The sequence below is a fragment of the Scyliorhinus torazame genome, chromosome 9, assembly GCF_047496885.1.
Source record: "Scyliorhinus torazame isolate Kashiwa2021f chromosome 9, sScyTor2.1, whole genome shotgun sequence".
Classification (NCBI taxonomy): Eukaryota; Metazoa; Chordata; class Chondrichthyes; order Carcharhiniformes; family Scyliorhinidae; genus Scyliorhinus; species Scyliorhinus torazame.
The window spans coordinates 10857602-10871904 of record NC_092715.1 but is presented as its reverse complement, the minus strand read 5'-3'; the positions used below and the strand labels follow the sequence as shown (position 1 = coordinate 10871904).

Genomic DNA, 14303 nt, shown 5'->3' with positions numbered 1-14303 from the left:
GTGCGCTGGGAGTGTATAAACACACGTGGTGACGTGCGCTGGGTGTGTATAAACACACGCGGTGACGTGCGCTGGGAGTGTATAAACACGCGGTGACGTGCGCTGGGAGTGTATAAACACACGCGGTGACGTGCGCTGGGTGTGTATAAACACACGCGGTGATGTGCGCTGGGTGTGTATAAACACGCGGTGACGCGCACTGGGAGTGTATAAACACGTGGTGATGTGCGCTGGGAGTGTATTAACACACGCAGTGACGTGCACTGGGTGTGTATAAACACACGGTGACGTGCGCTGGGAGTGTATAAACACACGTGGTGATGTGCCCTAGGAATGTATAAACACACACGGTGACGTGCACTGGGAGTGTATAAACACACGCGGTGATGTGTGCTGGGAGTGTATAAACACACGTGGTGACGTGCGCTGGGTGTGTATAAACACACGCGGTGATGAATGCTGGGAGTGTATAAACACACGTGGTGACGTGCGCTGGGAGTGTATAAACACACGCGGTGACGTGCGCTGGGAGTGTATAAACACACGCGGTGATGTGTGCTGGGAGTGTATAAACACATGTGGTGACGTGCGCTGGGAGTGTATAAACACACGTGGTGACGTGCGCTGGGAGTGTATAAACACACACGGTGACGTGCGCTGGGTGTGTATAAACACACGTGGTGATGTGTGCTGGGAGTGTATAAACAGATGTGGTGACGTGCGCTGGGAGTGTATAAACACAGGGTGACGTGCGCTGTGTGTGTATAAACACGCGGTGACGTGCGCTGGGAGTGTATAAACACACACGGTGACGTGCGCTGGGAGTGTATAAACATGTGGTGACGTGTGCTGGGAGTGTATAAACACACACGGTGACGTGCGCTGGGTGTCACGGTGACGTGCGCTGGGGGTGTATATACATGTGGTGACTTGCGCTGGGTGTGTATAAACATACACGGTGACGTGTGCTGGGGGTGTATATACACGTGGTGACGTGTGCTGGGTGTGTATAAACACACACGGTGACGTGCGCTGGGAGTGTATAAACACGTGGTGACGTGTGCTGGGGGTGTATATACACGTGGTGACTTGCGCTGGGTGTGTATTAACATACACGGTGACGTGTGCTGGGGGTGTATAAACACGTGGTGACGTGTGCTGGGTGTGTATAAACATACACGGTGACGTGTGCTGGGGGTGTATATACACGTGGTGACGTGTGCTGGGTGTGTATAAACACGCGGTGATACGCCATGCGTGGAAACCATTATGTTAGCCAGGCCAAGCAGGCTCATGAGCTTTGAAAAGGGTTTGATTGATGTTTCAGGTGAATGATATTGGTTACAAACCTTTTTGATATGAAACATTGATCTGCCCTTTTTCTGATGCTATGAGGATTGTAGAATATTTCCATCACTTTCAGATTCTATTTTGATTAAAGTCTTCGGAATATTCCTTTATATCTTTGTCAATTTCTTTTTATTACAGAAAGGTAAAATTGATGAAGTGAACTCAATTTTTGCAAACCACCTGAGCTACAAGTCTGACCTTTATATCGATGACCCCTGGGTGGAGTTTATTGATATCGATCTTGATGATCCCGATGGAAAGGCAGAGATGGCGGATACAGATAGACTCCTTGGCCAAGGCCACCTGAAGAGCAACAAGTGCCTGAGTGTCAAGGACGATGACTCTGGCCGCGACAGTTGTTACGAACCAGATGTTTCTGACGAAGTCACCACTGGCAAACACAGCGAATTCAGCAGCCTCCAGCTGGAAGCCAGTAAAAGGAAAGAAGACGTGAAGAGTGACAACGGAGTTCCTTTCGATATTTCAGGTGCAGATGCCACGTGGAGCCAGCAACCAAACAGTGAGGGGTGTGATTGCAGTAAATCACAGCTGGTGACCACAGACAAAGGATTATCAACAGTAACTAAACATGGGCTCAGCCAACCAGCTCCTCACAGTCCGCTCGGTAACCAGGGCTCATTTGGGAAAATGGACTTTTACGCGCAGGTAAGTGACATCACCCCTACAGGGGGCGTCCTCCTGTCCCCGGGTCAGCAGAACAAACTGCAGGTGTCCCAGGCCAAAGACACCTCACCGGACACAAAGGCAGGTCAGAAAACCAAGCCGCCAGACAAGGCCTACACATCCGAGGCCGACGCCATGCAGCTGTGTGCCCTCAGCTCGGGCAAACTGGGCCGGCACGACGCCGGCGAAGACCTCAACCTGAGCAGTTACTTCACCACAGAAGGCCTAGCAAGTGTCACAGTCGGCTCTTGCAAACAAACAGGGAACTCCAGGCATCCCACAATCCCTGCTCCAGACTATACCTCAATACACATGGTGGACTCCCAGCAGAGCCTCCTGTTGAACCCAAATGAGCCCAGCAATAATCAACCCATCCAAGCTGGATATCTGATGCCTGAACAACTTGGTAATGTTGTTCCCTGACTTCAGCCATGGGGCACAGGCCTCACCATTGTTATCTCTGCCAGTGTCGTCAAACAGACCTCGGGTACGATGATTTAAGAATGATATTCCCCAAAATACGCAAAATGGTACAGCCGATGTGAAATATCACAATTGATAAATTAATACTAAAAATTATTTTTTAAATGCCAACTATATTTGTTAGAGTGAGATTAAAAAAGAGATTTTTTTTTTTCTAAAATTAAACCAGCCCCGCGTTGAAAGGAGCTGAACACGATTGGCAGAGTGCTCTCTGTCGCCAAGGCCGGGAAACACTGTTCCTCGCCAACCCAGCTTCTGAAACGCTCGGGAACGCCTGGAGTCCTGCAGATTTCCAGGGTCAATAACTGCGTCGCTCCCTCGAAACTGTGTCCAAAAGGAATTGGGAAGGGTCCCACTCCCAGAAACCCTGCATTGGCTGTGACGGGTCGCATAGCAAAGGGGGTGTTGGCAGTTCATGGAGGGCCGCTGCGATGCTCTTATTTTAGTCGGAGGGGATTGCAAACGGAAGCCATGCCTTAAAAGAGGGAGTCTCAGCAACCAAACAAATCTCACTGTTGTGAAAAGCTTTAATGAGCGTAACCGTCCCGCAAGGGGAGAACTGAACACTTCACAGAGGGGAAAATGCCTTGACAAAACTCTCTTTCGCTCACTGTTATATCATCAAAAGCCGCACAGGATTTTCCATTCCCCCACCTCCCTCCCGTGGAGGTTTTCCCGGGTCGGAAACGGCAAGCCATTGGCGGCCAGCAAAATCTTTCGGCCCTACCAAAACCAAAGTCCATGGATTTTCTTGGTGGCTCGCCTGTCCTGCTGCCGGGGGCCCCTCTGCGGGGGTGGGGGTGACAATGGCGAGACGGTAAGATCCCTCTCGCGGTAGGGGTCGGAGAGTCGCGCTCATAGTGTCAGCAGGCCAGTAGGGAGTTTCTGAATGTCTCAAACTACTGAGATGTACAGAGCTTGGCATCACCTGACCTTCCAACGCATAGAAACCCTCTGGTACCTCACCACTCATCCACCACCACTGCTGAGTACTGAGAAACGCTGAGAGAAACCTTGCGTGCTGCCACTCATGGGATTCAGGTAAACCAGAATCACAAAAGGTTCTCAAATGCAAATATGGTTGTTTTGTTCACCTTCATGAGAGCTGTGTTCACCAACCGTCCCCCCACCCCCCCAACCTGGCCACGCGCGCACTCAGCACATCCGTACATTACAGAGCTGATTACAGGTAACACCATCCTTAATTTAGAGATTCAGAATGGGAACACAAGGCTATGGTCCTAGGGCCTGTTGGAAGATGATCCTAGTATCATTTGCAGTGGGGCTGCTTTGACTGCGAGGGCGATTAGCGGAACAGTGTAGCCGTGCTTTGTGCCGGTAAGGAACCTCGGGCGAGGTTCTCGGGCCTTTCCCTGGCGCGTTTCCCGCCGGTGGGAGGTAGCCCGCTCCCGGTGACTGGCGGTACGATCTTCTGGTCCTGCGACTGTCAACGGGATTTCCCATTGAACCCACCCCCGCCATTGGGAAACCCGTGGGCGGGGGGGGGGGGGGAGGTGGCTGTCAGTGGGACCAGAGGATCCCACCGGCGAGGCCAGCCGCATGATCTCGCCCAACATCTTTTACCAAAACGTGAAAATAAATCTTCCCAAACCTTTGGGATTATTTTGAAACTGTTTATTTCAGTGGGCGGGGTAAGGTTGAGGAGTGGGGGCGGGGGGGGGGGGGGCGATTCCTCATTTTGGAAGCATTTGATTGATAAAATTCACTGAAAATCAATTGAAGGTCAGAGAGACAGTCAGGTGATATCAATGAGCAAGAAACGCAGTTTGTGATTTTATGGGGTCAGGCGATATGATCGGCAACCAGAATTTTGTTTCAACCTCCCTGCGTTTAGTTGAGTTGGTCACCGAGGGTGTCTTCATGCAGAATACATCACATTGCCAAATTACACACACGCAAACACTTTCTACCATCTTTGTGACGAGTTGGATATTTCAATCGAGAATCTTGTGCACGATGTAAATTCTTTTTTTAGTAACAAACCGATTGTGATAACTGCAAACAGTTGATACAGAAGAATAGTTAATAGTGAGGTTTGTTTTGTGGAAGGTGTGGATAGATTGTAGTTGCTGTAACCAAAGCAACTACATATCCCTAAGGATTTACACAGATGCGAAGGCTTGTATAATCACTGACTCACTTTTGTTTATATTCCCCTTGTATAAATCCTCACGAACTTCATCTTAGTTTGACTTTAACAAAACCTTCATGAATGTGAACCAAAAAAGGAATTTTCTCGAAGTTTCCTCGATTATAAAGTTGGAAACATGGGCACACCATCAACATACTGAGAAAATATGGTCCACCTGGGAGCTTTGATTTTAATTATACTACATTGACGAATGACCCTTTCTCCTTCGCCCAACTTGCATTAATCCCACCCACCCCCAGTCATATTACTTTGTTTATCCCCCAGCATTGAAACAGCAGCCAAGTCTGCCGTGAATAGATATGCTGAGACACAGGGAGCAGTAAACCTGTTACCAGTGACATTATAAACATCATACTTACACTCTTAGATAATCTTTGTTATTGTCACAAGTAGGCTTATGTTAACACTACAATGAAGTTACTGTGAAAAGCCCCTAGTCGCCACACTCCGGCGCCTGTTCAGGTACACAGAGGGAGAATTCAGAATGTCCAATTCACCAACAGCACGTCTTTCGGGACTTGTGGGAGGAAACCGGAGCACCCGGAGGAAACCCACACAGACACGGGGAGAACGTGCAAACTCCGCACAGACAGTGACCCAGCGGGGAATCGAACCCGGGACCCTGGCGCTGTGAAACAACAGTGCTAACCACTGTGCCACCGTGCCGTCCATCTTCAAGATGGGATCTTCAATCCCATCCTAACTTGATAGTTACTGTGTTAATCAATATTTCATTCAATTTTTGCAGGGAATTTCTAATGCATATTTATTATATATATATATCTTTCCATTCCACATATCTATATAAATAGCCCTATGCCAACTAGAAAGCATCAGGGATGATACAAGATTAAATATTTCATCTTAAACAATCCTCAGGAACAGTTAGAAATGCATTTCCAAAAGTTCAGTTACAGTAAAACACTTGATTTTTATTTCAAATCAAATGTAACATATAATTATCTCCCTGGAGAATGTGAATAACACTGAAGACAGAGACTGACCCTCAGTTAGAATGATTTAGAGATGGACAGTAAGGGGGCGATTCTCCGAGCCGGGCCGGAGAATCGGCGCGACCGCGCCACGACGCCGAGCGACTGCGCGATTCTCCGAGGTGCAGAGAATCGGCGCCATTTGCGCTGCCGCGGGCCGCTGGAATCGGCGGGGCCGCCGATTCTCCGGCCCGGATGGGCCGAGTAGCCGCGCCAATACGACAGAGTCCCGCCGGCGCCGTTCACCCCTGGTCGATGCCGGTGGGTATTCTGCGGGAACGCTCGGGGGGCGGCCGGTGGGGAGGGGGCTCCTTCACCTGGGGGGCGGGGGGGGGCCTCCGATGGGGTCTGGCCCGCGATCGGGGCCCACTGATCGGCGGGCCGGCCTCTCCCCCCCGGGCCTACTTCCCTGCGCAGCCGGCCCCTGAACACCGACCCCATGTTGAGTCGGGGGCCGGCGGGCTAAAGACGTCCCCCACGCATGCGCAGGTTGGCGCGGCACCAAGGAGGCTGGAGCGGCGTGAACCGCTCCAGCGCCGTGCTGGCCACCTTTGGGGGCCAGAATCGGTCGTACCCGGGGTCGGTTCGCACCGTCGTGAAAGGCGACGGCGTTCACGACGGCGCAAACACTTGGGCTCCATATTGGAGAATCGCCCCCTAAATCCTGGCCTTGGCCATGACAATGTTGCCCACATCCCACGAAACAATGTAAGAAAAATGACTTTACTCTCCATTTTCCTGCAGACCACATTGAAGTGTCTGCATGTTATAATCATTTCAGGAGCTTAGCAACTATTCTGTCACCACTTCAGTATGGTAACTACCCAACCTATTTCCAGTATGTACAGGAAAGTCAATAGATAAGTGAGCCGGTACTAGGGGCTCTCTCCCAGCATGATTCATGACAGCCAGGAGGCCCTGGTTGTTGGCTGAATGCTCAGATCCTTAAACCGAGGAACCCACTCCCTCCGTCGCTGGCCCCCGCACCCCGCAACACCCTGGTGGGCAACCCTGGCCCGATCACAAATGCGCAGAAAATGCCAGCTTGGCAGTGTCACCCTGGCAGTGCCACTTGGGTGCCAGCAGTGCTAGGGCACGACCCTGCCCCAAGGGCTTGCAGCTGGGGGCCTCCGATTTCCTGGGAGACCCCCACGAGTGCTGTTCCACCTGGACCGTGTGGGGACCAGTGTTGAACGGCACTTGCCTGAGATCGTCGAGGTGAAGGGGTTGAATCCCAAAGCCTCAGGTACCTCGGGAATCTGCACATTAGAGTGGGGCTTACTGCCTCGCTCTAATATTCCGATTTTCTAAAAGATGATGCTGCCCCTTGTGGCAGGATTTACATTGCAACGGGGAAGCAGTGGCAGGGTGCTATTGTGGCTAGATTAGTAATCCAGGGCCACACCCTGGGGACCCGGGTTCAAATCCGTCAGGGCAGGTAGTGAAATCTGAATTCAATTAAAAAAATAATCTGGAATTAAAATTCTAATGATGACCATGAAACCATTGTCGATTGTTGTAAAAACCCATCTGGTTCACTAATGTCCTTTGGGGAAGGAAATCTGCCGTCCTTACCCGGTCTGGCCTACACGTGACTCCAGACCCACAGGTTGACTCTGAAATGCCCTCTGGGCTGGGCAGTAAGTGCTGGCCCAGCCAGCGACACCCACACACCATGAATGAATAGTTTAAAAATGCATCGGATCTCGTGAGGCGTCGCGAGGCAGGTAGATCCCGGGAACGGGGTCTCCCGGCTCTCAGAAGCCATGCTGCGGCCCGGCGAGCTGCTTCCCTAGGACAGCACGGCACTCCAAATGTCGCATGATAAATACTCCAGTGCAGTTCAAACTGCGCCCTCCAGCAGCTCTGTTGAGAGGGGAGAGATGTACTGGCAACATGTACCAGCTGAACTGGGGACCAGGTCATTTTTAAAGATATATCTGTTGTCTGAGTTTGAAAACAGCCTTATTGGCGTGTTCTGTTTGAACGTACCAACTGGGACTGCGCACTGGGAGCCTTTTCCCAGTTAACTGAATTAAGTTGTGCTCTGATTGCTTTCTGTCCCAATCTATTTCTCAGTTCTATTTGAGATACTCCTCAAAACAGTGGTAGCTGGATTCATTCCCCTTTAACTAATGCGAAGGAAAACTGAATGTGCAACAGCTTGACGCCATTAGTATTGGCACATGCTGAGGACACGTCTCATCGCCCTGCACACAGGTCAGCTTGGCATCTTTGCTGCACCTTTGGTGTGTAACGGTGCTTCTGGGGGGGGGGGGGGGGGGGGGCAACAAAGTACAACTGCGTTCTCCCACTGGGACACCCTTCACACAGTGTCAACACGTGTCCATTCTGTTTCCCAGTCACATAAATCGAAAAGACACAGCAGCAGCAATACTGGGTCACCGGGTGTCTCAAGAGGCACCAAATGCCGCCTCAGTCAAGGTGAAAAATACCAATGAACCAAACGTAGTTGTAGTTAATCAATTAATTAGTTTCTAATTCTTGGATCACTGGGAACAATGAAACTAACATCCGAATGCATCAATTTAATACCAACTTGAGTCAATCGCAGAGATTGTGCTAATTTTTCATTCATCAGCTTCTGCGTATTCATTATGGCACTCACAAAGAACTGACGTTCTACTGGAGGCTACGTGTGTGGAACCAGCCTAGGAGGCAAATGATCACAATTGAGAGTGACAGATTTTTGAGGTAGTTACAGTAGATACTTTTCTGTGTCTAATTTTCTTTAAATACGAGAAGTGTTTTCAGAGACTTTGTACAATCGTAACATGTTCAGGATCTCAATCAGGGGTGAAGACGTTTTGCTCAATTATCATCACGATGTCAGTAAGAAGCCTTACAACACCAGGTTAAAGTCCAACAGGTTTATTTGGAATCACTAGCTTTCGGAGCGCGGCTCCTTCCTCAGGTGATCGACGTTAGTCAGGGCTGCGTAGTAAATCGATTCCCGCAGAATGCACACCACAGGCCTGAGCACATTTACATGAAGCTTGAAGCTAGCATGAATAAAAGAAAGAATAATAATGAGCTCTATTCCCACAGGATGTGAGATATTGATGTAGAATATTAAACGTTGGGGAGGTCGAAAGCCTCTGATTGTCTACAAGGTTGTACCTCTGGGGATTCTCTCTGCCTCCCTCTTGCTGCTGCTTTAGGATATATTAAAGGAAGGTAGCTGCTGTTTTTATTTCTCCTCCACACTCTGCTGCGACATCTCTTGGAGAGTGCGTTGCCTGACCTGTTTTGGGATTGTTCGTTAGAGAAATGTGCAAAGAAGTGTGTACCCAAATCTGGTTACTAATATTGAATAGAGGGTGCGGTCTTGCCCTGACTTTAATACACTGTGACAAAATAATCCACATTTCTGTATTCATTGGCTGAGATAATTAGCTCCAGCTGCCACTAAACAAGTCCCTGCCTAACCCAGCTCTCACTGGCTAGTGCTTGCGCGCAGTTTCATGGGTGCAAGCGACCCACGGTCTAATTCAAGTAGCCGTTCTTCAAGAGAAAGTTTCAGCCCAATGCGACCTGTTCTGTTGTAAACACACACAATTCCAGCTCTGGGTCGGAATCAGGACCAGGAGGTTGATTTTATTTTCTCCCTCCCTTCTGGACACTTTAGTACTCAACACCATCGCCGCCCCCGCCGAGCACAAAGTTATTCCAACATCTTCTCAAACTGAAGCACCACCTTAAAAATAAATATATATTTGATTCTGTGTTCTGTTGTGTTTGTGAACTCCGCTAAACTGTGTGTGGTTTAAACAGACAATGTACAGCATGAGGAAGGTCTCCATGACCATGGTCCATTTTGCAATATTTGTATTACTCTCTATCCAAGCTGCTGACTGAGGGATGATGGTTAATTTCTTTGCTCAAAGCCATTCTTCAGACCTGAAGATTAAAGTATTCACGAGTGCCAAAAGGCCTGTTTTCACTCGGCCTTGTTCCTAGTTGCTGGAAACTATTATATCTGAATAATGGAATTGTAGAAACTGGTATTTTATGAAGACAAATTGTAGACAATGGCCAGGACTTCATACCCAGTGCTTTGGAGCTGCACAAATGCTTGTTGTTGTTTCATATTGTAAAGTGTTGCCTTACCAATAATGAGGAATGAGGAAGGAAATTGTCTCAATTTTTGGAGAGTGTTCTAGGTGGAGACTCACTTCTCATCTATTTTCAGTAAGATGTTATAGTTTATGCAAACTACTGAACCAAATTGTGGTCCTTCCCCCAGCGGAGCATCGGTACAAGGTACACTTTTGCAAGAATTGAAGACACACCATATTTATTTGTTTGTTTTCTTTCCAAAGTGAAGGCATGAGCTGCAATGTAGTCTCAGGGTGATCCGTTATGAAGATTGAGGTTTTTCCTGTTGGAGGGCCTCAACCCATTACTGCTAGGTCTTCTTGCATCGCCATCTCCTCTTTACGGGCTGCCCGGGGCTATTACAGGCCCGATGTATAACAGGTTGGGCCTCAAGTTGCTCACTGTCAGTGCTGGGGTCAGGCACATCCCATCACCCTTGAGGAGCTGCTTTGCTTCGGAGAAGGACAAACACATTCCGCACAATACCGTTCTGGTGGCTTATCCCCTTTAATATGCTGCTCCATATCAGTAATGGATGAACTGCAACTTAAATATGAAGCTTGCTCCCAATGTGGCCACATCTCCAAATTCTTCATTTGATGGGGCGTGACTTTAAACAGTCACAGAAGTGACATCGCCAGTTCCAAAATGCGGGGAAAATCAAGGCTATCGACTGCATCTCTCTTTTGTTGCCTAGTAACAGGAAGTGTCCTTGTTTCCATGATAACATGGCGACACGTGTCAGTGTCTCGAAAATCGAATTCTGGGAGTATTATTTTTGCTGCGTCCAATTCACCTTGTCTTAAAAACCTTCAGCACTTTATGAAATCAAGCTTCTATTTTCAGCATTTTGTGAAATCAATCTTCTATCTTTGCCTTTCGAGATGTACAGATAACAAGATTATATATAAAATCCATCCCACCATTAAATGGGATATATTCATGAAACATAACTTCTTTAAAAGTTCAGTGTGCGGTAATCTGTCAGTTTAAAGTCAGGATTGGGTTTCATTTTATCCTCTACCCTGTTGTTGACGTTAAAGGAAACTGCAGTAAGTGTGATAAGACAAGGTGCTGGAAAAACACAGCAAGACTGGCAACATCTGTGGAGAAAGAAAGTTGACATTTTGAGTTAACACTTCTACAGAGGAGCTCTGAGTTGATTCAGCATTTTTTGTTTTTATTTCAAATTCCCAGCATCCAAAGTATTTTGCTTTTAGCTTACTGCAGTAAGTGTTAAGATGTAATAGATGCAGCACGGTGGCGCAGTGGTTAGCACTGCTGCCTCACGGCGCCGAGTTCCCAGGTTCGGTCCCGGCTCCGGGTCACTGTCTGTGTGGAGTTTGCACATTCTCCCCGTGTCTGCGTGGGTTTCTCCCCCACAACCCAAAGATGTGCAGGGTTAGGTGGATTGGCCACGCGAAATTGCCCCTTAATTGGAAAAAAAAATGAATTGGGTAACTCTAAATTTACATTAAAAAAAAGATGTAATAAGGTTGCCCAGTGATAGTCACAGAGAATCTGACAACTTGTTCTCCTCTAGCCTGCAGATGCAGGGATAGGATGGGGGAGTGGGCCGAGGGGGGTGCGTTCTCAGAGGGTCGGTGTGGACTCGATGGGCTGAATGGCCTCCTCCTGCACTGTCGGGATTCTATGAAGTAACCTACTTGGATTCAGAAAAGTCCCCGAATTTAGAAAATGCCTTGGGTAAACCCCTGGGTTAGACTGGTCTTGACTGTCTGGGTTTATATCACTCCAGACTGGGGACAGTGATCCTATCCACTAGCTGGAAGCATCCTCCAGGAAAGGATTTTGCAGTTTTGAACCAATTCCTCGAGTAGAGCACGGACCACCCGAATGTGAAGCCCGCCCACTTTCACTCTGAGAAGGTGCAGCAGCAGCAACATGACTGGTCTGGGAAAGGCACGCTTCTAGTACCTCTCTTCCTGCTTTACCTCACCTGGGAATGCTGGCTGTCCACATTGTGCTGGCCCCAAGGACTCATGTCCTTCACCTTTTTACCAAAACAAAAGAAGATAAGCTGATCTGTTCGGGAGTTTTAAAATGCTGCTACTTGTGGGAAATATCAAATAATTCTCAGCCATTTGATCCCAACCAATGGGAACCTAGCTGAACCCCCGCCAGGTACCTTGCCTTAAGAGGGCGTTGGCGACCATCGACTTGCAATGGATTGGTCCATTGTTATGTTTGGCAAATTACCGCAGTGGTTTGCCGTTGCTGTCTGCAATATAGCTGACGAGGAATCTCTCTAACTGATAACTCCTTCAAATCAGTAAGAGATTGTGTGTAATTTGGAAAGATAGACTGTGGCCTGATTTCCAAACCCCATTGCCTCTGCTAGCTGCACACGGCTAGGCCCCTCCTGCTCAGCCATTTAACTGTCAGTTCAGAGTGGATTCCTGTGGTAGGTAATTTGGCTTGCAGCTTAGAGTCCGGGCGAATATTCGCAACAGACATTGAGATTGCCCCATACAGAGCTTAAAAAGAAACTGATTAAAAATGGAAAGAAGTTATGTCTCATGAACGGTTTTCTTTCAAGTTGGACAATGTGAAAAATATTCGAGGGCGGTTTGAAAAAATATGCAAGATTTTTTTTAATGTTTAAGGCCAAATTCTACGCTAGCCAATCACCACTCATGTTAACGCTGGAGAACCTTTGGGTGTGTTGCCGTCCATGAGCCCCCGACACGCTCCAACTGCCTTACTCCCTTCACCCACCCGTCATCCTCTACACTCTCTCCATCTTCCATCTCCCTCGTTCACCAAGCGATTTAAGGCTTTTGTTTCACAGAAAGGACAACAGCTGCTAAATGTTATAACTCAAGGGCAGAATAAAAATTAAAGCATCAGCCTTGTTTATTTGGAAGTAAAAATCTGAACGTATTTGTTCCTCTGTCCCAATTTTGTACTTTACTAATTAATTAAATGTAAAGAAGATGCAAGAGTACAGATATCAACATTTTGTGAAGTATATAATGGATTATATACCAGTCTCGAATCCAGAAAAGCTGCATGTTCTATTTTTGAAAGTGCTGAACCTTTATGTACGTACAGCTTCTGGTTTTTGTAAAACTCTTGGATTGCATTGCCCTGATTTGCTGTAATTTAAATGATGATTAAAATTAAAACTGTGCTGATCAACAAAAAGAAAGCAGTGACTGAGCTGATATGAAAAAGCCCCATCAATTTGAACAGTGTAGCACAATCAATCACTCACGGGACGAGATGAGAAGGAGTCAATCGATGGCTTTATTACGCAGACTTGTTCCCCAGCAGCAGTTACAGCATGCGGCTGCTGGGAGAACCCGGGCTCTTATACTCTGCCTTACTGGAGGGAGCCAGTAGGCAGCTGATCCAATCGGGACCCGGCGTCTATCCACCAATAGCCTCTCGGCATCACAGGATACCGTAATACCCCTAATGCATACCACCACATTCACCCCTTGTTAAAAAGGTACCCGGCGGGGGGAGTGGGCCGTATGGTGGTAGGGGTTTACAGAGTCGGTACTTCGGATGCCACTAACACAGCGGCTATGCTCCGATGTCAAACTACTAGCACTATTTACAATGCCGCTTTTACTGGGCAACTGAATTATTTACAGAGTCATTTCTTGCTTTGTTATAAATATTCGATGAGTCAAATGGTCGTCCTCCCCGATTGTCTCAGCCCCAATGGTGATGCAGGTGATGGCTCGGGCCCTGTCGTCTCTGGGAGCGTAGCGATGTCTCTTCCTGCTTCACTACCCCTAGGCGGGGCCGGGGAAAGGACCGATCCACCCGGGAAGGGGGCGGCTGTGGGGTGCGCCGGTGTGAGGGAGGGGGTGATTGGTGGAGTTCCGGCAGGCGCCAGGTCCCGCAGAGAAACCGTGTCCTGTCGGCCGTCGGGGTACGCCACGTAGGCGTACTGAGGGTTCGTGTGGAGGAGGTGAACCCTCTCGACCAACGGGTCCGATTTGTGCGCCCGCACATGCTTTCGGAGCAGGATGGGTCCCAGGGCTGCCAGCCAGGTCGGGGGTGACGATCCAGAAGAGGACTTCCTAGGGAAGACAAGGAGGCGTTTGTGAGGTATCCTTCAAAACACGCTAACCAGTGTTTAAAAGTGGCCGCTGAGTTTGCCGCGTGGGGGCTGATTCGCAGACACTCCGGGATGATTCGGATCTCCATGTTCTTTAAAGTCTGCGTAATAAATTGTAGCACAATCAATCACTCATGAGACGAGATGAGAAGGAGTCAATCGATGGCTTTATTTTGCAGACTTGTTCCCCAGCAGCACAGGGCAGCACGGTAGCACAAGTGATTAGCACTGTGGCTTCACAGCGCCAGGGTCCCAGGTTCGATTCCCTGCTGGGTCACTGTCTGTGCGGAGTTTGCACGTTCTCCCCGTGTCCGCGTGGGTTTCCTCCGGGTGCTCCGGTTTCCTCCCACAGTCCAAAAGACGTGCAGGTTAGGTGGATTGGCCATGCTAAATTACCCGTAGTGTC

General features: G+C 48.6%; 1 protein-coding gene across 3 annotated transcripts in view; it reads left to right on the top strand.

The window, feature by feature from the left end:
* Positions 1 to 12973, top strand: part of LOC140429063 (growth hormone receptor-like) — a 470486-nt gene extending 457513 nt beyond the window's left edge. For all 3 annotated transcript variants that reach the window (XM_072515603.1, XM_072515601.1, XM_072515602.1), the window contains exon 13: positions 1489 to 12973. In XM_072515603.1, the coding sequence (XP_072371704.1) occupies positions 1489 to 2457 (969 nt within the window). In that variant the 3' untranslated portion in view covers positions 2458 to 12973. The remainder of the gene's footprint in view (positions 1 to 1488) is intronic.
* The last annotated feature ends 1330 nt before the right edge of the window (positions 12974 to 14303 follow it).